Genomic DNA, 24,377 nt, shown 5'->3' on the forward strand with positions numbered 1-24,377 from the left:
TCACAGCAGCATCAGCACCGGCAGATGCGATCTTCGAGCCACCGTCGATCCACGCCACACCATTGACACCTTCCTTGTGGGCATTCTTAACCTCCAGCCAGTCGCCAGGCTTGGCTAAGCTCCAGACAAAGATATTAGTGTCCAGCGAGCCACTGACAACGTGTGTACCAGCCTTGTTCCAGGCCAGCGAGGTGATACGCGCCGTGTGTGCAGTCCAGCGATCCGTGACGAGACTGCCATCGGCCACCTTGTAGACAAGAACACGGCCACGCAGATCTCCCACGGCCAGGACGGAAGCGTCCGGGGAGAAAGCCAGCGTGGAAATCTGGTTGCGCGAAGCTTGAATGTCGGTCTGGGCGGATAGGCTAGAGCCTGAAACCTTGCATATCTGCACAGCTCCATTCTCGCCGCCGATGGCTGCAACATCCCCGTGCGCAGCCACGGTAGTCACCGAGAACTTGGTCTTGAAGTCACCGGTCTTCTTGCCATCCTGGAAGATCTCGACCGCCTCTGCAGCACCGACCAGTACGGTTGAACCAGCGGCGGCAACGCCCTTGGGCTGCGCGGTGAGCTTCGACGAGGTGCCGGTGTAGGTCTTGGCAGCCACATCGATGGACCGGATTGTGTCGTCCCAGCCGACACTGTAAATACGTCCGGAGCCCTCCTTTGTGGAAGCCAGACCGGCAATGTATCCGGGGTGGCCCTCGCCCTCGATCTCTTCCGCGGAGCCAGAGGCAGCCTCCCAGCTGCAGACGCGACCCTCAAAGCTTCCAGTCCAGAGAGTCTCCTTGCTATCCGAAGTGGACTGGCCCAGAGAGGTGATACTCTTCTGGTGGCCCTGAATCACCTGTCGGGGCTTGGGGTTACCCTCGACAAGGTAGTTCAGATCGCCACTGAGAGACAAACTGATAAGCAGGTTGTCGCTGCGGCCAGGAGGCCAAACGACGCCAACCTGGTGGTCACGGACAGCGTTGGCACCCTCCTCGCCGAGAGTCCAGCTCTGTGTGGTCTTGCCCGCCTCAACATCCCAGATCTTGACCGTCCGGTCCGCGCTGGCAGTCACAAACTTGCGCGAGTCCTTGGACCATGACACGCTGAAGATGCTACCCTTGTGCTCACCCTCGCCAATCTGGCCCTTGGTCTCACCAGTCTTACCATCGTAGAGCCAGATCTTGCGGTCTGCACCCACACTGACCAAGTGCGAACCATCCGGGCTAAAGCCCACGCCGTAGATATAGTTGGTGTGCTTGTCACCAATGCCGGTGTTGAACTTGAAGGGTGCGCCGTGGTAGAAGACCAGCTTCTTATCGTCACCCGCGGCCGCAGCGCGGAGAGGCCTCTGCTGCCTGATCGAGACAGAGTTGATCTGTTGCGTGTGGCCGTAAATTTCACCGACGGTGTTTCCACTGTCCCAGGTAATGCAGTGTCCGTAGCGCTGCTTTCCGTCACCGACAGCAATGATGCGCTGAGAGTCACCGTCCCAAGCCAAGTCATTGATCCGGCCGTTGACAATGCTGTAGTCGCCCTTGGTAATACCCTCTCCAACACAGTCCCACACTCTCACAGTACCGGTAGCATCACCGCTAGCAACATAGAATCCAGAGGGGGAGAAGCGCGCGACGGTGGTCTGAGCCTTGTGTTCGGTGTACTGTCTAGCGATTGCGGGGTTGTCGATAGAGCGGATGAAGATGGATTTGTTCGACTGCAGGATTGAATTTGTCAGATATGTTTATAGAGATAAAACAATGGTATGAACAGGACTCGAGAGCCGTACAGCATATGCAAGTCGCTCACCCTTGGCGTCGGACGAGAGCTGGGTAGGTGCGCCGCGGGTGGTGGAGGGGCTGGCGGCCCAGATGGACTCTGTAGAGTATGTCAATGGGTTGTATAAGAAGATAGAGAGTGGGCGGGAAAGCCTATTTACCGTTTGTGATTGACATCTAGGAAATGCGACTCGGTGCTCGAGGAGAGAGGTGGGTTGGAGAGCGGATCAATGGCGGGGTGCGAGAGTTGTTTATGAACTGACGTACGCGGGCCAGGCAGCTCTGGCGGGGATCAGTTTCAGCTCCGTCACAGGCTCACGGCCCACTCGGTTGACATGTTGATCTTGGCTCAATATCCTCGAGAATTGAAGAGATAGATATTGGTCCTAAAATCTCTATTATACTATTTTTCTTCTTTTTTGTACTTATACCGGAGCCATTTGCGTCTTGCTGGTTTCCATTCAAGGCGTGCAGGACATGCATGTATATACCCTGAATGCAGGGCCACGCTAGGACTCTGAGGTATAGATGTCCAAGACCGCTCGAAAGGACCCGAGTTTTAAAAGTTGCTGCCTTGAACTCTACAGGCTTATTTGACGAGAAAGCACCTCACACTGGGATCTCATGTTGGTTAAAAGAATCAATTTTGCGCTGAGAGTAATAATACATGAAGATGCGCCCATCCAATGGGCCGCTAGTCTGTACAAGAATGCCATAACAGATCTCCCAAGGATCAAACCATAGAAAAAGAGAACACTCCATCTACCGGAAACCACCGTCCATCTTGGCCTTCATCTCTGCCGCAAGGATCTCGGGGTGTCGGTGGACAGAAGGCATGAGACCGAGGCCCATGGCCCGACGAATGGCCTTGGCAATCTTGCGCTGGTTGACGGGTCGCAGACCGGTTTGTTCACGGTGTCTGATACGACCGAGAGGGGAAACGTACTCGGACATGATTGAGAAGTTCTAGAATTGAACGAGGCACTGTTAGCGATGTGACCTCCCACTAGGAACAAGGGATTGCCAGGGCAGGAAAGAACAAAGTAGCCATTCTGTGTACAGGGCCAGAAAATAACCGCAATTACGTACCTTGTAAAGGTCCAATGGGTTCAGGTTCAGAGCATCAAAGGCGTCGCGCGAAGGGCTCTTGCGCTTGCCCCATTTCTTCATCTCGGCCGGGCTAAGATCGTGAGGAGCGTAGATGTCACCGGCCTTCCAGTCGCGGGTCTGGAACTTCTCCAGAGCTCGGCTTTCACCCTGGGCTTTCTGTTCCTCGAGGAATCGGAGGCGGTTTGGTAGGCGGCGACGGATCGGGGCTCTGGGGGCTATTGCGGGACAGTCAGTCAACACTCGATAGAAATATGGTCTACACGCTTGTCGTAAAGATGCAGGTGCTTTCAATCTGACGTACTCTGGTTGTGAGAAGAGGTGGCACGCTGGGAGGTGAAGGCGCTCATGGCTGCGGTCGAACTCGAACTCCAGCGGCAGGCTGAAGGCAGAGCATTGGCGACGCTGCGCAGCAGCGGTGAGGAAAATAGACTTTGAGACATGTTGGACTGCTTCCAATATCTGCAGTAATTGGAAGTTGTGGACTGTCTCGGGGGTATTGGACGTTGAGTAGCGAATGTCGAAGAGAGTCGAGGCCAGGATTAACGCGGAGCCGACAAGCGGATCTTTTTTCGCGGTGCCAAGACCGCCCTCCGCCTGTGCAGCTCCTCCGCGTCGCGAAACTCTACCAGCCTATACCACCAATTCCAGCTCCCCGACACCTTCAATCGACCGTGAATCGTTCAATCCGGTCTTCCAATCTAGTCAGTTGAGCGGCAGAGCTCGCTTGCGACAAGCCATGCAGTCCCATCTCACGAGACGGGTGTTCAGGGCACTCATCAATAACGAGCCGTTGTCTTTTTCAAGATGTCGACGAACCCAATTGCTACACACCATTTCCCCCACCCGAGTCCGATCCAGCATCGTTAGTCTTCCTCATGTACAACACCGAACCCTCTTTGCCTTCACCATGGACCCGAGAGCTGCCTCAGGGGAGGGACTACCGACGACCTTAGCCTCCGAGAAGGGCCTCAAGCCGATGACCGACCTGAAGCGATCCCTGGAGGATAAGAGCAGAGCTCCCCCGAATAATACATTGGTTAAAGCGTTTAAGCTGTTCTTTGAAACGCGAGTTGATTCTCCCGGAGTTATCAACTCCTTTCAGGCTCGGCTGTTGTCCATGACATGGAAGCACTTGAAGGCCCGGCAAGAAGAGTTGGACGATAATGACTGGCACAATGTCTTCTCGGTAGATAGTTTGGAACGGATCCTATTTGTGTTTTCCGAAGCCCAGTGTCTACCCGAGTCGCGTGAAACAGTCCTGAAGCTTGCTCGTTATGCCTACCTCGAGCTTTGTGCTGATCATGGGTTTGGTCCCAACTCGATTAGCCGGCCGGCGCTGTTGGTCTACATCGATCTTTTGGCTATGAATGGGAATCCAGAGGACGCCCGACAGGTCATTATCAACTTTGGAGGCCAGCTGCGCGGCGCAAAGCCATCTCCCTGGCTTACCGTTCTAAAAGGATTTGCCATGAAAGATGACCGGCGCCAGCTGCGGAAAATCACCCAGGAACTGGAGAAATACGGGGTCAAGTTCGATCAAGCTTCCCATGAGGAGCTCGTCGATATTCTCATCACACAGGATCTGTTCAAAGCTGTGCAGACTGTCTACGAGTGTCCCGTGGCTGGCAACGCCGAGGCGTCATTAGCTACTAAGAAGGCTGTGATCGAGTATGCAATTCTCAAGTCGGAGACGGCATGGGCAGCACCAATCTACCAGTCTATCCGTGAAGGTGCCACTCCTAGCTCGGAGACCGTCGGCGTTTCCTTGCTTTGGGAAGCGGCGCAGGGTGCCAGTGCATCTTCGCTAGGCGAAAAGGTCAAATTTTGGGCTGCAACAAACCCTCAGATCAAAGATGCACTGACGACTACGGATATCAATAACCTTCTTCGGTATGCCAATGTACAGGAGAACCCGCAATTAGCTAGTGCTTTCTTGAGCTTGGTAGAGCAGTTGGGACTTGCCCCCGATGAGCAGACACACCTGTTGCAGCTGGAGTCGGCCATCCAGGCTGGCGATGTCGAGGCCTCGCTTCAGATCTTGCAGAACCAGGTGGATCCTACTTCTCTTCCCAACGCCAATCTCACTCTTTCCAACCAACTCATCACGATGCTTTGCTCGTCAGAAAAGAAGGATGAACTGTTCCAACAGATCTCATCCCTCTTAGATCCACTATTCCAGGATGGTGTGCATTTGGAACCCACCACTGTCGCAGCATTGACTCGAATGCTCCTCTACCGTCACGACAACGAGGCTGTTTCCGAACTGCTTCGTCCACGATTGGCTACCTATGACAGCCAAGGGAAGACTCTGATTCGTACCGCCGTGACAGATTTCATCTTGGATCTCAACGAGAAGGACGCAGACGTGTGGGAAGTATATGAACTGTTCAAACTTGCATTCCCCGAGACGGGCGTCAGCGTGCGGACTGAAATCATGTCCACCTTCTTTGAGCGTAAGCGCAGTGATCTGGCAGTCCTCGTTTTCGGCCACATGCGCCAGGCAGAAGACCTGTCACGCCGGCCAAAGCCAGATACATATGCGCGATGCTTCCAGGGTCTCGCGCGGACTGCCGACGCGACCAACCTGGAGCTGGTGCACAACATGCTCAAGCTTGACCTGGAAGTGGAGCTTACCACTCGGGTCCTTAATGGCTTGATGCTGGCCTATGCTGCCTGCGAGATGCCCGAGAAGAGCATGAATATCTTCCGGCAGATCTTGCAATCAGACGAGGGACCGTCGACTAAGACGATCGCGCTGTTCTTCAAAGTTTGCGAGAAGCATCATAATGGAGTGCAAGAGGCAGTTAAAATGATGGGCAAGGTCAAGAAACTGGAGATTGAGGTTGACCGTCGGCTGTACTCGTCGTATATCGAAGCGCTGGCTGCGCAGTGCGAATTCGATCGGGTGACGGAGGCTATTAATAACATGCAAGCCGAAATTGGAGTTCCTCCCACGAGTACAACGTGAGTTTCCCCCTCATTGGCTTTGGCTCTCAATTTGGTTCATAGGGTAATTGCTAACCTTTTGTTCATAGGATCGGGCTGTTCTATAATGCCATCCCCTATCAGTACTGGAAGGACCAGGTTGAAGATTGGGCTCGCCAGGCGTACCCCGAGCTCTGGGAGCACCTGGCAAAGACGGAGCGCAGTGAACATGAAGAAGGGCAGAAGTTTGACGGCATCTCGAATGAGGTCTGGGTGTAGAAACTCACGGAGCTTTGCTCAGGGGATTGTATTTACCTTTCTTGTATATATGTGTCATCTATTTCCAAAATGTACATTACGAATATTCTTCATCTGCCCTGCATCCGGTCACAGTCTGTGAAGAAAGAGTTGATATCTTTTCTCTATATCGGGGTACTAAAACAGCATAGTTCGCGTCGGGTTAGTACGGCGCCTCTCGACTAGCGTAGCCACTATTACACGCTGAATCGAACCTGGGTTTCCAGATATAAGACATCGTAGCCCCAAGAAATGCTTGCAAAATCCTTATTCATTTCTATAAAAGCCATTTTCGGATTTCTTTCCTTTCTAAATTGAATCGACCGACAAGCGATGCCAACGTCTCGATTCAACCCAGAGCTTGCAGCCGAGCGCCATAACAAGATCCTCGAGCTTGGATGGATCGGATCCGGACGAGAACTCAATTCACTCCCTTCGACGACATGGTGGGAGCACTTTTCTCCAATCTCATTCGACCTGGCATGTCGTTTAAAGCCCAAACTCATCCGGTTCCTACGATCGGCCAAAGTCGGTATCTATGATGACCAGAAGTTTCATCTTTTCTTTCATGTCAGGGGCCTTTTCCATAAGGACTGGCTCTTTCTCTCGGAAGACGGCTGGATGTGTGACTTGCCGCGTGATCGTTATATCTCGCTATATTACTCTTCAGGCTCGCACAGTGATGAGGAAGTCGGTATCGTGTAAGCGTCCTCGCGTTCATCCTGTTCATGTTCCGGTAGTCGGGGCTAATGAATTTGAAGATTCGACCAAGAGACTGAATTAGTCTCTTTCATTCCGCTATGGGATTACCTTTACACGAGTACCAAAGGAGATTGGCCGTGGATACCCTTGCAAGATATCTTCCAGGCCTATCTGGACATGATCCAGGATAAGAAAGTTACGACCTATTCGGATATTGATGGCGAAACCACGAGGTGGTTATGTCAAAAATTTCCCTGGGAGATTCATCAACACACTTCCATAGATGTTGAGAGGGCTATAAGTGCGTTCACTCGTCTACTCGATGCTATCGAATGTCGGCTCCCTCAAAAGTCGCAGCGCGCTCCATCTTCGCAGCTCCGTGAGAATTCAGAACAACATACGGAAGCCCAGAGCGATCAACAGATATATTTCCCATACACGGACTCGGTACTAGATAACTCATTTGTACGAGACAACTCTTTCGCGCGAGCGTTTCTGTCTACGCTTCCTGCCCGCCATGTCAGCTTCCGTTGCATCGCCCCGGGAATACAGATCCAAAGCCCAACAGAGTTCATGAGCCAACCTTTCGCCGATCGTCGGGACAATTATGACCGACAGTTCTACCGGAGAGATGAAAATCCACCGTCCATCCCTCTCCTTCTATTAAGAGGTAAAGGGGAGAACAAGTCGCCCTGGGTTCGGCCGTGGTTTCCAGACGGAATTGTCGAGGATATATCTAGCGGGTTATACATCGAACCTCCTGAGGATTGGCGGCCAGAAGATTCAGGGAATGAGACTCGATTACTGCTGCCGTTTGCGATTGGCAAGAATAAGTTTGCACGGAGTTCTGAAGGGCGTTTTATCGGGAGGTGGGGATCAGGAAATGACACTGATGGCCTTTATAGAGTATCTTTTGCTAGTGGCATCATGCCGTTGGACTCATTTAGTTCGCATATTCATAGGGTATTGTTGAATTGGGCCGAGCGGGTTAAAAATGGGGACTGGGAGGTGAATGAGGACGGTGTTGCTGCTGGGATTGAGAAGTTCAAGGACGCTGATACTCAGGAGCACTGGAAGAAGTACCACATACCCTGGCCGGCTTGATTGAGCAACACGCAAGTATTCCTGTTACAATACTGAAAAATTTTCCAACGCGTACAGATTGTGGTATATTGACCTGAGTGCTATCGTCATCCTGATACTACATGTAAACCACTTCGAAATCCCAAGTCTGCGACTTTAAGTCGAGCCAGAGTTGTCAGCACAACTCCAGGCCGCAGTTCCTCCTGCCTCCCGATATGAATCAACGATACTAACGACCGACCCGTAAGTACCAGCTATAACCAAAAAGGTACCAGAAACAATGACGAATATGCACCATGCAACCATCAAACGCCACTTCAACGTCTGCTCCTGCTTGCCCTTGGTCCAGTTATCATACAGCCACATGAAACCCATAGGCTGGAAGCAGAGCACGGTTCCTAATAGAGCGCCGACCAGAGACACAAGGCCACCGAAGACTGGGATACCACTTGCAATAATATAAGCAGTCAGGGTGACACCGAACGTGCAACATAGCCATGTAATCCAGTGGGTGGCCGAGTTTGAGGTCAAGTGGCTAGAACCACGCAGAATACGGACAAAAACGTATTTGCTTGGGATCTATTTATGGATTAGCACGAGACATGGCCAAACAGAACGGATTTCCTTACGTGTGTCAACAGGATGGCGGTCACTAGTAGACCGGGAAGTGCAATTCCGTATGCCACCTTCTTCACAACGGGGCCAGCAGAGCCCAGGGCGGGCGAAGAGACGTAGGATCCACAATAGTAGTAGACGACTATGCCGACAACGATGTAGGCGGTACTAATGACTGTCTGGCAGATTACCAGTGCTTTCGTGTACTGTCGAGGGTCACGCATCTCCGATGCAATCGAGAAAAAGGCGGGTGTGCCTGCATATGCAAAAACGAGGGAAGAGACTGCAGAAGCGGCATCTGAAAAACTGGGGTTGTTGAAAAGCTTGTAGTCCGACTTCCATACGCCTTGCTGGGGTGCTGCGCTGGGTCGATCTTGAATTCCCACGGCGATTGTAACCGTGAAGACTGTAGTGTGTTAGGAGTGATCTCTGAAAAGTTTCATGAGGAAGACTCACCTGCAATAATGATGCAGATTGCACCGATCCATGCCAGCCATGAGATACGTCCCAAGGTACGGATACTCGAGAAGACGAATGTGATGATTGCAGCGATGGCAACGAAGATAGCAGTGCAAATCGCGTGCATGGAAAGGGCATTCAGGGCAATGGACACACTTAGCATCGCCGAGCCTGAGCAGAATGTGAAGACTAGAAGATGGTCAGAATCCATCACTTTGAAAAAGACAAAGTTATAAAGAGCCGGAGGGTTCTCTTACAGAGGGTAAAAGCAGCTCCGAAGAATTCACGACCAAAACGACCAAACAGCAGCTCTCCAACATCATCAATACCATATATCTCGCGATGGTTGACTTTGAAAACACCGACGATATAGTTCGACCAAGTTGTGATACCTCCGACTGTGATAAGGATGATGATTCCTGGGATCAGACCCAGAGTATCGAAAACCGAAGGTATAGAAAGGACACCGAGACCGATCTGTGTTTTGATCATCAGGATAGCAGTTCCCAACCATCCAACCTTGAAAGACGTTAGCATATTGACAAGGACTTCAGAGGTATGGAATACTCACATTGCGGTAGTTTGGCCCATCCTCAGTGATATCACCGAACACTGCGTCGTGTTGGACATCCTTAGAGATATCGTCCACTTCGCCAGCCTCCACGGGCAATGGGGCGATATTCATAGACTCGTCAAAAGACTTGGTTTTTGACATTTTGAATGCATAAGATGAAGTGACAAGGATGTATTGGAATTGATGGGAATCAGATCGCTGAGAAAGAGAGAAATGGTCTCCTTTATAAGCTGGGTCTGGCACGATATGCCTATCCGAATCCTGGAGAAGCGACTCCACTCTCCCCGGAAAGATCCACCTAAAAGACACTATCTGTATCGGCGGACCTACCTTAAAGGGCCCATAAGCAAGATATGGGGAGGCAAATTCGCTCTAATGTGCACTATCTTGACTTTGGTTAGAATATAAAATAAACTTTTCCATATCCGTTTTGCGGGGAAACGCATGCCATGGGTGCTTTCTCGCCAAAACATTACCGCCCGTGGAAAATCCTAACTTTGTGCCTCTTTTTTTGTACAATAGTTTACAAGATGGAAGATCCCTCGCAAAGAGACAAAGATACATTGACTGACATGTATCTGATAGCATATCTAGCTAGCAACCCACTAATCAACCAGCACCCCACCCAGAAGTCATCATCGTGCGGTTATCATCAAGATGGCTATCTCATAAGAGCGTCAAGATGCGGAACTAGGCCGCGCAGGAAAGTAACCAAGTTAGAGTAGCTGATAGCATATCATATCTTGGGGAAACTCAAATCAATAGAATTACCTCCAGCTTGAGATAAGGTGGTGGAATTAATAGTGAGATTAATCGCTGATAGACTCAACGAGAGCAGATGAACTAGGCAAGTCAATGATTTAGGAAAGTGTCCGCCATATGACAGGTACGTAAGCTTTCCCGAAGCCCCGCATCATTGCATGACTAGCGATTAGGAAGGACTTGACGGATGCTTGTCCAATTAAGGATGGAATGATCATTTTGTGATAAGAGATTGGAAGGGAGGGTATATGAAACAGGTAACCATTTACGGGGAATAGCTTGCCTAATACAAAATCCACTATCTTGACTGGAAACAGATAGTCTACATTATCTGGCTTTGCGCCCCAAAAAGCTTAAACGGAAGAGGAAACTAATGCCCAACACCGTTTCGGAGTTTAGAACTTTGACGATTATAGGCCGGTGACATTTCTCATGTTCAGAGTACAGTAGATACGATACACACTAGCATTAATGTCGAACGACTGATGACTACTTTACATATCTCACAAATCTCAAGTTGAGAAATGAAGGCATGGTGTTACCTTCTAAATGGAATGTATTGCCGCACAGGGATTGCAAGGGGCTGAGTGGCGCAACAAAGTTTATGGTCTAGATCCCGCGTGTCACCCAAGGATGGAAACATGGGTATTTGAGGTAGGCAATTCCACGGGAGACCAGGATTGGGTGGCAAAAGACTGGCGGTGGAATATTCTTTATGTTAGGACCTAGGCCTCGTCCACCTAGGTCTAACGTTGTGCGCTATTTAAGTATATCAGTCCCGGGCATGCTAGAACGCTATGTTCTCGCATATTTGGTCTTTTTATCCTGTTCGGTTAGTGTGTCCGTGTACGTGCCGTAATAGTTCAAGTTGGCTATCTTATAGTCATTGGAACGAAAGATAAGATGACTCTAAATGAATGCAATTCGCAATAGTATAAAAGCAGAAACTGCCATTACGACGTATGTTCTATACTACAGATAGGCAACAGGAGGGATTGTTCACATTAATACAATTTATCTACGAAAATTTGAATTTTTAGTCACTTTCTCATCCGACTCCTGCCCCGGCGCTGAGAAGAAGAAGAAGCGAGCACATCTTTACCTAGCCCCTAGCCAAAACGCCTCTTCCGAATCCTAGCAGGTATCTTGCCTTTAGGATGCATAACACCAAACATAAAGTACCCCAAATCAGGCTGAATCCCAGATTTTTCATCAACCAATAACTCGATATCAAATGCCGTCAGGAACATCGCCATCGTCACGATCATCTCCTTCTTCGCAAAATGCCGACCGGGACACATTCGCGTGCCTCCACCGTAGGGAATCCAAGATCCTGCCGTGCCGTCGAGGGTGAAAGTTGGTTCTGAGATTTTCGCGTTTTGCGTATTCTTTGGTTGTTGTTGGGCAATGCTTCGTAGAACGGGGCCACTATTGTCGTTATCCGGGTACACGATGAATCGTTCTGGCCAGAACTCTTCCACAGAGTGTGGGTTGTCATTGGAGCCTTGGTTCCAGACGTATTGGTCGCGCGCAGTGTCGTAAGTGGATACGATGATTTGCTCGTCCTTCTTGAAGTGCCACCCATCAATATGGAAATCGTTAGAGGTAGGGACTCGGTTGATGACAGTGCCAGAGCGGAGACGCAAAACTTCGGCGTAGATAGATTGGAGGAGGGGACGACTGCAGAGATTGGGAATGTCGACGACCATCTGGCTTTGATCCGATGAATCCCAGGATACGTAGGGAGCGACCTCTTCGCGAACTCTCTGTAAAAGTTCCGGACGTTGGAGAACCTCCAGCAGCATCCAGCCAATTGCGGGGACGGTATTTGCGGTCGCACTGTTAATGTATTAGCCCAAGTTCTCGAATAATATAAGGCAGAAGCAGCATTCTTACGCCCAGATCAATCCAAGGTCATCCGCGGCAATGGTCTCTTTGCTCAACGGCATTTTCTGGAAGAATTCATGTCTCGTCCTCATCAGCCGAGATCCGAAATACTCCTCCCATTCCCTCTTATCCTGCTGGCCCTGTTTGACGTCGTATCGCTCATGGGCAAATGTCTGCCACTTGTGCAGATGATCCTTCATCTTATCCCTAGCCGCGTACGACGACGGTGCAAGCCACCGCGGCATTTCCTTGAACAAATCCGGGAGCGCACTATCGAATGTCCAAAAGTCTTTATCGAAAGTTGGGATGACCTCAAAAACATTCGGTCCACAGAGTGACACGACGGCTGCTTTGAAGGCAACAGTACGAAACAATGAGCCGTACAGATCAGGAATTTCAGTCCACGAGTCAGATTGGAAGTCCGTTTGATGAATCTGGGAGGATAGATTTCGCACCAGCTGTCTCTCCATCTCCTCAAGGCTCACTCCACTCAACCCAGAGTGAACAGACTTGAATACCAAATGGAAGATGCGATGCTCTGGATTCGTCATGTTACTCCTGGGATCAGGTTGATTGGCAATACCGGTGTCATCGGCTAGATAGAAGGGTGCATCGGCAACCTCCACGCCAAAGGCATTGACCAAGACCTGCACAAGCCAGTGCTCGCTACTCAAATCCCTTGAGCTTTTGAAAAGGGAAGTAACGGCATCGGCACCCTTGAGCAGGCTCATATGCCGGTTAAGGAGTTGAATCCGGACTGGAGTCGATGGCCCATATTCAGCACTGCACTTACATTAGCACATTGAGTTCCTTGAATATCTGCGACGACATCAAACTTACGTAGCCCTTGCTAGAAATTTCAACGTGTCCTTTAAGAATTCAGGAAGATGTCCAAGTAATGGAATAGTATACGGAAGTTTTGGCGGTCGGCTTCCATGGTGTTTGTTGCGAACCGTGAGGGCACCTTGGATTGTCGAGAGTAAATAGGTCAACGCAGTGATGCCTATCAAAGTCCCAATCACAGCGACTAAGCCATTAGGTGCTAATTGGAAGTCTCCAAATCGGCTGTTGATGGTAGGTAGATCCAGGGTAACCATTTTGAGTGGATCAGGCGATGCCAGTTCCGGCTGCGAGTGGGCCACTTGGCAATTCTCTGGTGGCGGGCAAAACAGCTCAAAGAAGAGGAAAGATAGCCCTAAGCTGCATCAAAGAGGCAGGAAGAATGCCAGAATCGACAGTCCAATGTTCGACCTCACATAGGTTAGCCGTGATAATCTGGTTAGGGCAGGTAGGGGCGGTGGAGGGGGAAAAGGAGGAGGCTCAGCTGAGGAATATGACGCTAACCCCAAAATGGCAAAAGCTGATCCATAAGCTTTTGTGTTGACAAAAGTACCGAAATACAGTAGGATAGGTAGACAAAAAGGGGCAGGAAATACTGTTAGTATTATTAGCTCTAGTATTTTAAAGCTACCAGTTAATGTAATGGTTTTTTTAATCTAATATGGTGGATGATCAAATGGAAATCGTAACATATTATATCATCTAGTCTATATAAGGTCATCAAAAGCGTCAGACCCCATCAAGCTGGTCTTTCACCAGGAAAGCTCTACACTGATAGTAATCGCAAGAAGCATCCTTCCCTTCCACATAACACAACATAAAATCCCACAATCTACTCATTCTCCCGAACATCAATAACAGTACCCTTAAACTTCCTCGCAGGAACCTTCCGGTTAAACAAAATATCCGCCTCACGATACGACCGATCCTTCAACTCGGGCAAGAAGAAGTAAGCCATAACCCAACAGACGACGGCCGTACCACCCCAAACATAACCACACTTGCCCGCCATATTCCAGCCGGTACCATTCAGCATCTGCGAAGCGAGATAAATCATCGGAATCTCAGCAACGTAGTACGCAGCACGACCAACACCAGTACTAAGCGCACGCAACCGCACGGAACTAGTCTCGGAAATAATCGTGTAGGAGATAGGGCCTAGACTGCCGGCGAAAACGAAGGAGATGATTATGCCCAGGATGGCTTGGGCGTAGTTTGTAGCGTTGTTTTGGGGGATAGAGGCGATTATGCCGAGGAGGAAGAGGAAGGTGATGTTTGTGGCTGTGCCCCAGAGGTAGATTGTGCGGCGGCCGAAGTAGGGGGTTAGGAACCAGGAGAGGGCGTTGGCGACGAATTGGAGGCAGGAGTTGATGAGGTTTAGTTGGAAGGATTTGTCGGGGGAGATTCCGGCTTCTGGAGGGGTGTTAGGCTTTGTTCTCAGGGGATTGGTATTTGATATCAATATCACCAGGTGGGGAAAGGGGACTCACGCTCGAAGAAGAATGTAGATTGGTTGGCGATCAAGTTGCCGGCAAAGTTTTGCGATGCGTAGATGAGACATGTAATCGTTGTACGGCGGAGATCAGTGCCCTTGAACAGCTCCAGGAGAGATGGAGAACCGCCCATCTGGGCTTCGATCTGGACGGTACGCTCCATCATGGCTAAAGACTGTTGCGCGGTCTCGGCGTTACCGTCACCAAGACGCTCAATGCTGCGGAGAGCTTCTGCCTTGCGTCCACGGCGGATGAGCCACCAAGGGGACTCGGGAGCGAGGAAAAGGAGGATCATGAGGGGGGTCTATAGCGGTATTAGTATAACGATGAGGATACTGGTCATCGCTGAGTCTAGAAAAGACTTATCGAAATGAAAATATCAAGATATTACTTACGGGGAAGATCCACTGCAGAGCAAGGGGAACACGCCAGGCCCATTCATCGTTACGCTTGTTGTATCCATAAGTAGCGGCTGCGACGATAATCGAACCAATGGACCACGACATTTGCAGAGTGGCCGTGCAAGCACCTCTCAGAGAGAGAGGAACAATCTCACTAGCGTAGGCAGGGGCATTGGCAATGAAGAAGCCCCATGGCACACCTTCAAGTGCTTGGCCCACGACCAGGAGTGTGAGAGAGTCAGCCTGGAAGAAAGAAGAGCGAATGATTAGTCGGAGTTCTATCTGCAAAATAAACCTCAATGATGATCATATTTTGACCAATTGGAATTAGACTCCCAGATTCTGAAGGTTGGGAACACCCACAAAGAAAGAAATGAAAATAGTAGCATTCATCAGGACCAAAGCCAAAATGGTAGTCCAGCGGTATCCGAGTCTGTTGGTGACGGGGCCAGCGGCGAAGACACCGACGAAAGCACCGCATTGACCAGATTGGAAGAGGGCACTTTGCCAGCGAGTGGGAATGACATAGCCATCGCCATGGGGAACACCGAATTTTCTCTGGAAAGCGCCTAGGGCGACGAAATTTCCGTTCAAGAACATGTCGAATGATTCCATGACCTGGGGGTATTGTTAGTTATGATAGGCCTTGTAGGAGAAATATACAAAGGTAGAAATGCAAATATAGATCTGGGGAAGCCCAGAGAAAAAGTCCAACCAGCGATAGACCATAACTCACAATAGTAAAACACATTGTAAACGCCCACAAACAAGCCCAAGGATGTTTCTTAGCCGCCTCCCACGCACCCATCTCATGCTCCTTATTCTCACCCGCAAAGGCATCATTCAAAAGATCCGCATCATCAAGGACTTTCTCCGTCTGTTGGAACTCGACCTTCTCAACCTCATGGTCAGAAGACGAGTCCACAGGCGTTGACTGTTTATCGCCTGAAACGGACATGGTGGATACTTTGTCTCTTTCTTCTCTTCACTGACACGTCGGGAGGAGTCAATGATGAAAGGGAAGAGGAGATGGAGAAAAGAAGAACGGAGGGAAAGACCGGATGGAGCAAGAGGGCGGGGAATGGCTTTTATATACAGTATTCGTTTTTATCGTTCTTGTTCTTTTACGGAATAGTTTGAGGGAAGTTGGAAGCTGGGCGAGATCCACGGATGCGGATCTGGGGCAAAGGAAGTTTGGGGAATAGCGTTGGGAATATCTGGTACTATCGCGGGGGGGGGGGGCCTGTGATACGTGGACTAAATGGATGAAATAGAATAAATTAAAACAATTAAAACAATTAACACAGCTCAGAGGCACTCCTCCGTAGAATAGTCCATAGAAGGAATAGGAAGTGGTCCTCTGTACATAGTGACTCCAGAAGAGAACTGCCTATTGGACTCCCAAATTAGTCTCAAGTCGTAGGATCCAACGGGATGGCAAGCAGGGATACCACCCTGGGTTCGCTTCACGGTTATAATAGACCATTCAATTACCCGAAGCCGAAAGTTAAGAGAACAACTCCATCTTGAGTACGAATTACGGGGCAGTTAGTAGTAAAAATAGCCAACAGAATCGCAGAAAGTACAGCAAAACTTACACAAGACTAAACAAAAACCCTGGTTTAATCAAGCGCCTCACCAACGCCAAACGCTACTTCAAGCCGAGAACGGGCGGGCTGCGATAAAACTACCCAATTGGCCTGGAAATGCAGATGCGAGAGCCTGGCACCAGACTAAGCGGGCCAAGCTAGGGCTTACAAGGCTTAGCTGGGTCCGCATTTGGGTTAGTCTCGATGGGCCCTGAACGCCCTCGAGAGCTTGGCCAATCCCGAGCGAATAGAAGGATCCTGCATGAGAATGGACGGACAGGGATGTCGGAATGGTGGCGTTCGGGTTGGCCGCAAAAAGAAAAGGTTCTCGGGAGGGAATCAAAACTGGAGGATTGAGAGGCCGAGAGAAAGAGCGATGGAACGTTTGATTCGGGATTGAGAGATTTAAATGTTGGACATCCTTGTTAAGGGGATTGAGTCTTGACTTAGGATGGGACACCGGTATGGAGAATTGATTTGTTATGGGTAAGGATCCGCTCGGTGACCCTCCTCCACTGGAGAATCTCCATGCCTGGGTCGTGAAAAGAATGGAGAGGCGGGGATCCCCGGAAAGTTGAAACTGGGAGTTGAACAATGGGAAAACCTGTAGAAGGCCGTTAGTGCTTATTTCACGATCAGCCCATTGCTATAATACTTCAGCGATCATTTCTCGATGCAAAGCAGTCCAACTCACCAAACCATCCTCAACCCCGACAAATACAACCCGAACCGAGAAAGATACAGGGTAACAAGGGTCACACGGCCTCCTTAAACCGAGGGAAAGAAAGCCATTCCCGAGTCACTCCGCGAATAACAACCACGGAGTTTGCCACTCCCACTATGCCCAGCCGGGCCAAAAGAGGGTCTGTCTGAGCCGATTTTGGCTCAAACAAGGTCGGCCATCCGAACATTCAGCCCAATCAACCGAAAGGGCCCGCGCCGGTGGGACCAGGAACCCCGAGTCACCGACCGAGACAAACGGTGTTTTCTTGATCGGGTTTGTTTCGCCGTGGTTGGTGGGAAATACGAAGCGGGGACGGGGTATCTTCCCCATGGGCCGATGTTCGGTTAGGTGTCTGTCATTGAATTAGCATCCACTCTGAAGGGGGAGAAGAGGAGAGATGGTAGGCAAAGGGAATGGCCATGCGAGGGTGGAGTCCTGTGCGCGATTTAACCCTGATGGGTAGAGAATGATGGTGAATCCATCTCGGGAGAGGGCAAGAGGTGAGGAGTTTACTGACAAGCCAAGAAATGACTCTATACCCACAAGAAATGAGGAAGTATGGACTTTGTGGGCCTGGATTATTAGCTCATAAACAACTAATCGATGACTTATCAATGGCTACGGCACCTAGTTATTGGTACCTCTGTCGTTTTGATCGACTACGGCTTTCTATCCAATCGTACTAATCGAGTTAGAGAAGCTCTGAAACACCCATGGCAGAAAATTAATTCAAATAACTAACGAGACAAAATTCGAACATACTACAGCTCAAACGCTGTTCTAGGCCGCACTTTCAGTCCAGCCTTGCGATACGTCTCATCAACAGCCTCCATCTGCTTGATACTATCCTCACCATCAACCCAAACCCCCGACCCCTCCCGTCCCTTAACCTTATTAACAAACTCATGAAGCTGATAAAGATAACTAGTCCACCATTCCTGCTCGATACCAGCTCTTGCATCACCAACCGGCCACTTGTACGCTTTCTCCCGCTTAGACTCCTTCCACGTCTTGACAACCTGCTCGCCGCGTCGAATCACATGCGCATCCTCCACGTCAACCCGATGGTAAATGCTAGGCAAAAGGTGGTTCCAAATAACCACATTCCGCTGCACAGTATGCGTCTGGCCCTCCGAGTCCTCCACGACTCGTTCTTCCAGCGCAACCTCGCATTTCGGCCACCCCAGTCGCGGGAGGTTCTTCGTCCATGAACTCGGCAGGAGTGGCCACCCACCAGACGCAGATAGATCGGCGACAAGACTCCCCGTCGCGCCATCGGCCGTCCTATACCGCGCCGTCATCGCCTGATCGACTTGATCAGCCTCTACAAGGCCAGCCGGGGGAGACATCAGACCCCGATATTTCGCCTCAAGCACTTCGCTCGGCTCCTGCCTAAAGATCTGCCGGAGACAACTCATCGTATACGTCCCAAAGTCGATCATCGCACCCCCGGCAAGATCGAAGCGCCAGCGAATATCATTATCCGGGATCGCGCCCTTGGGCAGGTACTGCTGGACAAACGCGTTTTTAACCCGTCCCATGGCTGGATCGTGAATGCGTGCTAGGAAGGTCTGCCATACGGGGTGGAAGCGGTAGTGGAATGCTTCTAGGAGGATTGGTGCGTTGGGGGCTTTGAGGAGGGGGTGGGTGAATAGGGCGCGGGCTTCTTCGGCGTTTGAGCAGGAGGGTTTTTCTAGGAGGACGTGTTTGCCGGCGCGGAGGGAGCGGAGGGCCCATTCGTAGTGGAGGTTATTTGGGAGGGCGATGTAGATTGCGTCGATGGAGGGGTCTTGTAGGAGGTCTAGTGTATTTTGCATTAGGTTTGTTCTTATATGTTTCTCGGTAGCAATGAGTGACATTGGGGTCCTTGATACCTTCGTAAGTGGAATGGACGATGGGGATATTGTGTTTCTTTGCATATGCCTCGGCGCGTGTACGGTCTCTGGCTGCCACTGCGGCGATTATAACCTCTGAGTGTGCCTTTGCGGGAGCAATCAATGCAATAGGCCTGTATTGATGTCAGTATCGTTGGAATAGGGAAGAGAATAGGTATAGACATGGGCATAATTACGCGATGCTGGAAGCGCCGAGGAGTCCAAACCGAATAGCATCATCCCGCTTCTTAACTGGCGGGGGACTAACAAAGCCCGCATAAATCCGGTATAACGCGCCGAAACCCATCACGAAGCGTCCTCAAGATTCCGTCCTCGTGTATGTCTTCGCTTGACGGGTCTATCCTAGCTACAATATCCACCTATTTATCAAATGCACAACCGCAAAATATCGGCAAACGGATTTTCGAAGATAGAAAAAACACAAAATTAACGACCTACAGAGTTATTACGTCTTTAATTCACGCCACGCCGCAAATGGAATCCTTTGTGAAGCCATCTCTGGGTCGACATCCGGAAACGGTTTAGACGCGGGAAGTCTATTTGTCCGCGGCCCTCTCGAGATATCCTCGCAAGCTTCACGACGGGGATGCAATTCCACCGATGGCGTGAGGGCTTCAATTTTTCTTTGTTATATTGGTTTCTAGGAAATGAAGAGTTGTATGTGCTTCACTAGGAGCGAGGCTAAGGGCGAGCGTTTAGCCGGCTGAATATGCTCCTATCTTGGCCACTTGTACATGTATTAGGATAGCCTTTTAACGGGCTGTTTCTCGTCTACTTTGAATTCTTCAGACGAACGAAAAAAACTCACTCACTCTCTTCTCCCACTTGTTATACCCTTCTCTTGATATATCAAAATGCGCGTCCTAGTCCTCGGAGCAATAGGCAATCTAGGCTCCCGCCTCCTCACCACTCTAGCACAAAGAGGCCACACCGTCGTCGCATTCGCAAGGACCCCCTCAAAACTCACCCCTAACGCAAATCAACAATCCCTCCTAATAGAAAAAGGAGACGCAACCAAAGCCGCCGATATCAAAGACGCCGCGACTCGCCACAACTGCGATGCAATCATCAACGCTGCAGGTCATGCTGCAATGGCACCCTGGCGTACGAGTGACTTCCCAGCCATCGTGAACGCGGTTATCCAGGCTGCACTGGAACTTGGAAGAGAGCGTGGTACGTCGATGAGGGTGTGGTTTCTTGGTGGCGTGGGTATTTTGGATGTACCCACGAGAAAGAAGATGATTGTGGAGTAGTACGTATATCTCGTTTTACCCTACGGGTTGAGTGGTATAGAAAATATTGACTAGGGGAATATAGTATGCCTATGTTTAAAGAACATGCCTCTACATGGGCCAAGCTCCGAGCCCTCCCTCCCTCCGCTATTGCATGGTCGATCCTGTGTCCGGGGATGATGGTCCCTCTCACCAAGAACAAAGACTCTACTCTTCCCGAGTCCTCCACCGAGAATATCTCAGCTGAGAAAACCGTTGCACCCGAGTGGTCGGCGAAATTCCTTCGAATCCCGTTTATCGGGCCGTATCTCAATATCATGAGTCAGATTTCGGCTTATACGACGAGTTATGAGGATAATGCGGATTTTATAGCGAGGGATCTTTGTATGGGGATTGATAGTGAATGGGTGTTGCAGAAGGTTGGCGTTAAGAGGAGATAGGGATTTGTATAGGAGAGGTTGGATTGTATGTTTATTCTAGGCGTATAATTTTATAAATTGTTCCTGATTGCTGGTATCGAGATGTTTGCGTAATTTATAGGAAGAATGCTTTGGGGTTCTTAATGATTTGTGAACGGCCCGTAAAGATTGAAAGTGAACAGTTCGTCTTATCTTGCAAGATAGCCCCCTTGGATCAGTCCCGGTCCTTTCTTGTCTAAGTGTTAGGGAAGCTGGCTTTCAAGTGAGGGATATGGATACCTTCTACCAAAATGATCAGCCCTTGGAAACCCTTGAATTTCCTGCGGTGGTATGCACTAACCTCAACTATGACCCCGTAGGTAGTTGTACTATATAATGTGGTTACTTAGAGAAGGTAGAGATATCGATGATGTAACGGCATAACAGCCAGCTTCCGTAAACAAAAATAAATGCAAACGCTAATCCCAAAACCAGATCCAAACCAGATCCGAAACCAAATTCCTAAATGCAAGCTGAAACGAACAGCCACAGGAAAAAGAAACATGCACATGCACATGCAATATATACAACACGAGGTACAAGCACGAGCATCCCTCATGCAAGTCTCTCCACCTCCAATCCTCCTCTTATAAACTGAAAATTCCACTCCTCTTCTTGCCATGCGGATAAACAATCAACGCACTAACAAACAACCCCACCGAAATACCAATTGCAGTCTGAATCATTCCATAGCCCAATCCGAGTAGACTACTACTACTCGACCCACTAGTCGTACTACTAATATTCCCACTCTTAACCGCCTCCGCATACTCCAATCCACTCAGGATAGACCCAGAACTGGCCAGTCCGGAGGGCACGAGCGTGAAAATACCCGGGATAATAGCGGCGGCGGCATGGCCGTGCCAGATCCGCGAGTACAAGTTTGCCAGGATACCGATTGTAAAAGCGCCGACGGTGTTGGCGACTTGATTCGAGCCCAGCTTTTTTGTGGAGAAGTAATTCGTGACGTAGCCGCATACACCCATTATGACTGTTACGGGGAGTTGTTTTGGTTTTGCTTGGTTGATGAGCGCGGCGAAGAGGCAGAATAGAGCGACGAAGGGGAAGTGTTGGATATATTCGTTGCCCCAGGTGGAAGTTGCGTTTGAACAGGTTGATTCCGTGGTGGCGTTGTTATCCATTAGTCCGTAGATGGTTGTTCCGACTGTGACGCCGTAGCCGAGGAAGAGGGAGTAGATAAGGGTGAAGACCATTCGGATGGAGCCGGCGTTCATTTGGTGGCTTTGGAGTTCGAGAGAGGAGGAGAGGACGGCGAATCCCGGGAGGATCATTGCGATGGAGGATTCGGCCATTGCGGCGAAGCAGAAGACGCGTTCGCCGTTGTGGGTGATGCTGCCGAAGGCGCGGGCGAGGAAGGAGGTTAGAATTGCGGCGGAGACTTCGAGCACGTTGGAGTAGGTTGCTGAGGAGGGGGCTAGGACGTGTTGCATGAATCCAACTAGACAGCCTAGCACGAAGATGATGGGGAGGTCGATGGGTCGTGCGGAGAAGGAGTATGGTCCTACTGTGACGCTGGCGAGACCAGTGAGGAGGATGAGCATCCACCGGTTGTAACGTGGTTTGCGCTGCATGATCGTGTCGAGTTGGCTTGTTGCGTCGTCCACGCTGATAACGTCGTGTACCACGTTTTTATACACGTTGTGCGTTTCCGCTAGTCGGGATAGATCCAAGCCTTGCACGACACGGATAATTTTGACCTCGGCCGTACGGGTCAGTGGGTCATCGAAGGACATGAACATGCAGCCCGGAATATACAGGAATTGCGCCTTGACCTCGAGCACGTTGGAGGTCATCATCATGTATTCCTCGAGACGGTGGGTGGGCGCACCGTATTTCATCAGCGCGCGACACAATTGCATGATATACTGCTGGCGTGCGAGTAGTGCAGCAATGTGTACGGTCAGCTTGACATCCTTGGCACTCTTCCTCTTCTGCTTGCGTCGTTCTTTGGCATTCATTGGCGCGGGACCTTCAGCGCCGGGGACACCCACACGTCCCATACCCATCGAAGCTTGGATTAAAGAAGAGGTGTAGTGGTGCTTTGAGGCTCTTGCGCTGACATTCTCCTTGCTGTTGTTGCCGTTCTTGTACCACTTGACCTTTTCCTTCTTGCCCGTAGGATTTCCCACTCCGGGCGTAGTCGCAGTCGCAGCCCTGCTCATGGGCGTAGCGGTGCCAGGCGTACCCATACCCGGAGTTTTGGAGGGCAGAGTCTCGATCTCGGGATCGGAAGCTGCCGCGGTCGTAGCGACGCTCATCCTGCTCGCAGACTCCATATTGTTGGCATACACCCGCAGGAGATGCGAGAGTAGACTGCCATTAAGCGGTGTCGATGCTCCACTGTCCCCGGGAGTCATCGCACCGGGGGTTGTGGCGCCAGAGCGAGGCTCCGTATCACGACGAGGGCCACTCGGGTATCTCCGATGCTGGTTAAGACCCAGTTGGCTCAGCAAATGCTGAGCCTGAGAGCTATGATCAGTCCCCATGAGTCTCTCCTCCTCGTCTGCGGCGGTCCGCGCCTCATAGCTTCTGATATCGTCCGTTGCGCCATAATATTCCGGGGAGAAACTCGCGTCCAAACCGTCGGCCTCGCGCTCATGCGGCCGGCCCAATGCCTCGGCAATGGTACCCGCGCGCTCGCGAATGCGCTGACTGACCGTCTTCCATCGTTGGGGAATAGAGGCAGTACTGGGTTTCTCACTGGCGGTATCGTGATGTTCTACCTCAGTTTGCGCACTCTCCGTGTGGCCTTCTTCCCGGGGAGAGTCACGTTCCTCGTCGGCCCCCGTGGTCAAAGAGCTTTGAATGGAGGGCAGACGAGGAGTTTCGGGGTTCTTTTCATCAAAGTCGGACATTTCGACGATACTACCACGGGTAGGTTCAGGGCCTGCCGGAACCGACCGGATATCTCGGCAGGGGTAAATTTGTTGTGTTAATTTTTGGTGAGAGATGATTCGCAGTCCGTGGTTCGGTTCTGCAGTTGTTGGTTTCGAGAGAGAGAGATGTCAAAGAAATAGAGGGAGGCTCTGAGAATGAGCAGGACCCCACAAACGGTCACAATTCATACATAGTTTCTGGGGGAGGGAAAGGAAAGAAAAGTCAAAGGGCATGAAAGAAATAGGCCCGGGGAGGTGGAAGAGGGGGGCGCAAGACTAGAGACAATGAGGAAAACCGGAGAAGTTAGACTGGCGTGGATTGACTCCATTGACCCACGTCGCTAATGTGGGTTGAAGTCATGGCGAGACCCCCGACAGGGGATGGCCGCGTCAGAAGGTTAGAAACTCCTTTTTTTTTCACGCTTTCTCCACTTCTACCCGGGATGTGACAATGGCAGATGGCAATAATTAATTGTCGGGGAAGTCGGGAGATCGGGACTGGTCCCGTTGCCAAGCGGGCTGGAAACATGGATGATCGGTAAACCCATGGACCTACAGGAACTGGACCTGAAGAACCGGAAACGAAAATAATAAACAAAGCTATCATGGCATTGTGTTTATTAAATTGGGTCTGCTCGTCGGGAGAAACAAGCTTCTCCAACAGCCACTAA

At 50.5% G+C, this 24,377-nt stretch overlaps 10 protein-coding genes across 10 annotated transcripts; 4 read left to right on the forward strand and 6 right to left on the reverse strand.

Moving 5' to 3' along the window:
- Positions 1 to 413: 413 nt before the first annotated feature.
- On the forward strand, positions 414 to 1,714 carry N7496_012587 (uncharacterized protein; the record flags this gene model as incomplete). Its single annotated transcript, XM_056705500.1, has 3 exons — positions 414 to 589; positions 676 to 1,040; positions 1,101 to 1,714. The coding sequence occupies 3 exons, from the start codon at positions 414 to 416 to the stop codon at positions 1,712 to 1,714; spliced, it is 1,155 nt and encodes a 384-aa protein (XP_056549398.1).
- An 811-nt stretch (positions 1,715 to 2,525) lies between these two features.
- On the reverse strand, positions 2,526 to 3,313 carry N7496_012588 (mitochondrial 37S ribosomal protein bS18m; the record flags this gene model as incomplete). Its single annotated transcript, XM_056705501.1, has 3 exons — positions 2,526 to 2,729; positions 2,853 to 3,088; positions 3,175 to 3,313. 3 exons carry the CDS (start codon positions 3,311 to 3,313, stop codon positions 2,526 to 2,528), a joined length of 579 nt encoding a protein of 192 aa, XP_056549399.1.
- Positions 3,314 to 3,780: 467 nt separating this feature from the next.
- Positions 3,781 to 6,077, forward strand: N7496_012589 (uncharacterized protein; the record flags this gene model as incomplete). Its single annotated transcript, XM_056705502.1, has 2 exons — positions 3,781 to 5,837; positions 5,909 to 6,077. 2 exons carry the CDS (start codon positions 3,781 to 3,783, stop codon positions 6,075 to 6,077), a joined length of 2,226 nt encoding a protein of 741 aa, XP_056549400.1.
- A 351-nt stretch (positions 6,078 to 6,428) lies between these two features.
- On the forward strand, positions 6,429 to 7,901 carry N7496_012590 (uncharacterized protein; the record flags this gene model as incomplete). Its single annotated transcript, XM_056705503.1, has 2 exons — positions 6,429 to 6,796; positions 6,857 to 7,901. The coding sequence occupies 2 exons, from the start codon at positions 6,429 to 6,431 to the stop codon at positions 7,899 to 7,901; spliced, it is 1,413 nt and encodes a 470-aa protein (XP_056549401.1).
- Positions 7,902 to 8,036: 135 nt separating this feature from the next.
- Positions 8,037 to 9,669, reverse strand: N7496_012591 (uncharacterized protein; the record flags this gene model as incomplete). The annotated part of the gene is made up of 5 exons (XM_056705504.1): positions 8,037 to 8,459; positions 8,510 to 8,901; positions 8,952 to 9,143; positions 9,212 to 9,473; positions 9,526 to 9,669. The coding sequence occupies 5 exons, from the start codon at positions 9,667 to 9,669 to the stop codon at positions 8,037 to 8,039; spliced, it is 1,413 nt and encodes a 470-aa protein (XP_056549402.1).
- Positions 9,670 to 11,399: 1,730 nt separating this feature from the next.
- On the reverse strand, positions 11,400 to 13,274 carry N7496_012592 (cytochrome P450; the record flags this gene model as incomplete). The annotated part of the gene is made up of 3 exons (XM_056705505.1): positions 11,400 to 12,129; positions 12,187 to 12,960; positions 13,018 to 13,274. 3 exons carry the CDS (start codon positions 13,272 to 13,274, stop codon positions 11,400 to 11,402), a joined length of 1,761 nt encoding a protein of 586 aa, XP_056549403.1.
- A 575-nt stretch (positions 13,275 to 13,849) lies between these two features.
- On the reverse strand, positions 13,850 to 15,869 carry N7496_012593 (uncharacterized protein; the record flags this gene model as incomplete). The annotated part of the gene is made up of 3 exons (XM_056705506.1): positions 13,850 to 14,430; positions 15,271 to 15,529; positions 15,648 to 15,869. The coding sequence occupies 3 exons, from the start codon at positions 15,867 to 15,869 to the stop codon at positions 13,850 to 13,852; spliced, it is 1,062 nt and encodes a 353-aa protein (XP_056549404.1).
- A 2,116-nt stretch (positions 15,870 to 17,985) lies between these two features.
- N7496_012594 (Gfo/Idh/MocA family protein) lies at positions 17,986 to 19,405 on the reverse strand (the record flags this gene model as incomplete). The annotated part of the gene is made up of 3 exons (XM_056705507.1): positions 17,986 to 19,025; positions 19,099 to 19,232; positions 19,296 to 19,405. 3 exons carry the CDS (start codon positions 19,403 to 19,405, stop codon positions 17,986 to 17,988), a joined length of 1,284 nt encoding a protein of 427 aa, XP_056549405.1.
- Positions 19,406 to 19,973: 568 nt separating this feature from the next.
- N7496_012595 (NAD(P)-dependent oxidoreductase) lies at positions 19,974 to 20,791 on the forward strand (the record flags this gene model as incomplete). The annotated part of the gene is made up of 2 exons (XM_056705508.1): positions 19,974 to 20,371; positions 20,437 to 20,791. 2 exons carry the CDS (start codon positions 19,974 to 19,976, stop codon positions 20,789 to 20,791), a joined length of 753 nt encoding a protein of 250 aa, XP_056549406.1.
- Positions 20,792 to 21,396: 605 nt separating this feature from the next.
- N7496_012596 (threonine/serine exporter family protein) lies at positions 21,397 to 23,685 on the reverse strand (the record flags this gene model as incomplete). Its single annotated transcript, XM_056705509.1, has 1 exon — positions 21,397 to 23,685. The coding sequence occupies one exon, from the start codon at positions 23,683 to 23,685 to the stop codon at positions 21,397 to 21,399; it is 2,289 nt and encodes a 762-aa protein (XP_056549407.1).
- Between the last annotated feature and the right edge of the window lie 692 nt (positions 23,686 to 24,377).

This window comes from Penicillium cataractarum (genome assembly GCF_028827025.1).
Source record: "Penicillium cataractarum strain IBT 29864 chromosome Unknown utg000010l, whole genome shotgun sequence".
Taxonomy (NCBI): domain Eukaryota; kingdom Fungi; phylum Ascomycota; class Eurotiomycetes; order Eurotiales; family Aspergillaceae; genus Penicillium; species Penicillium cataractarum.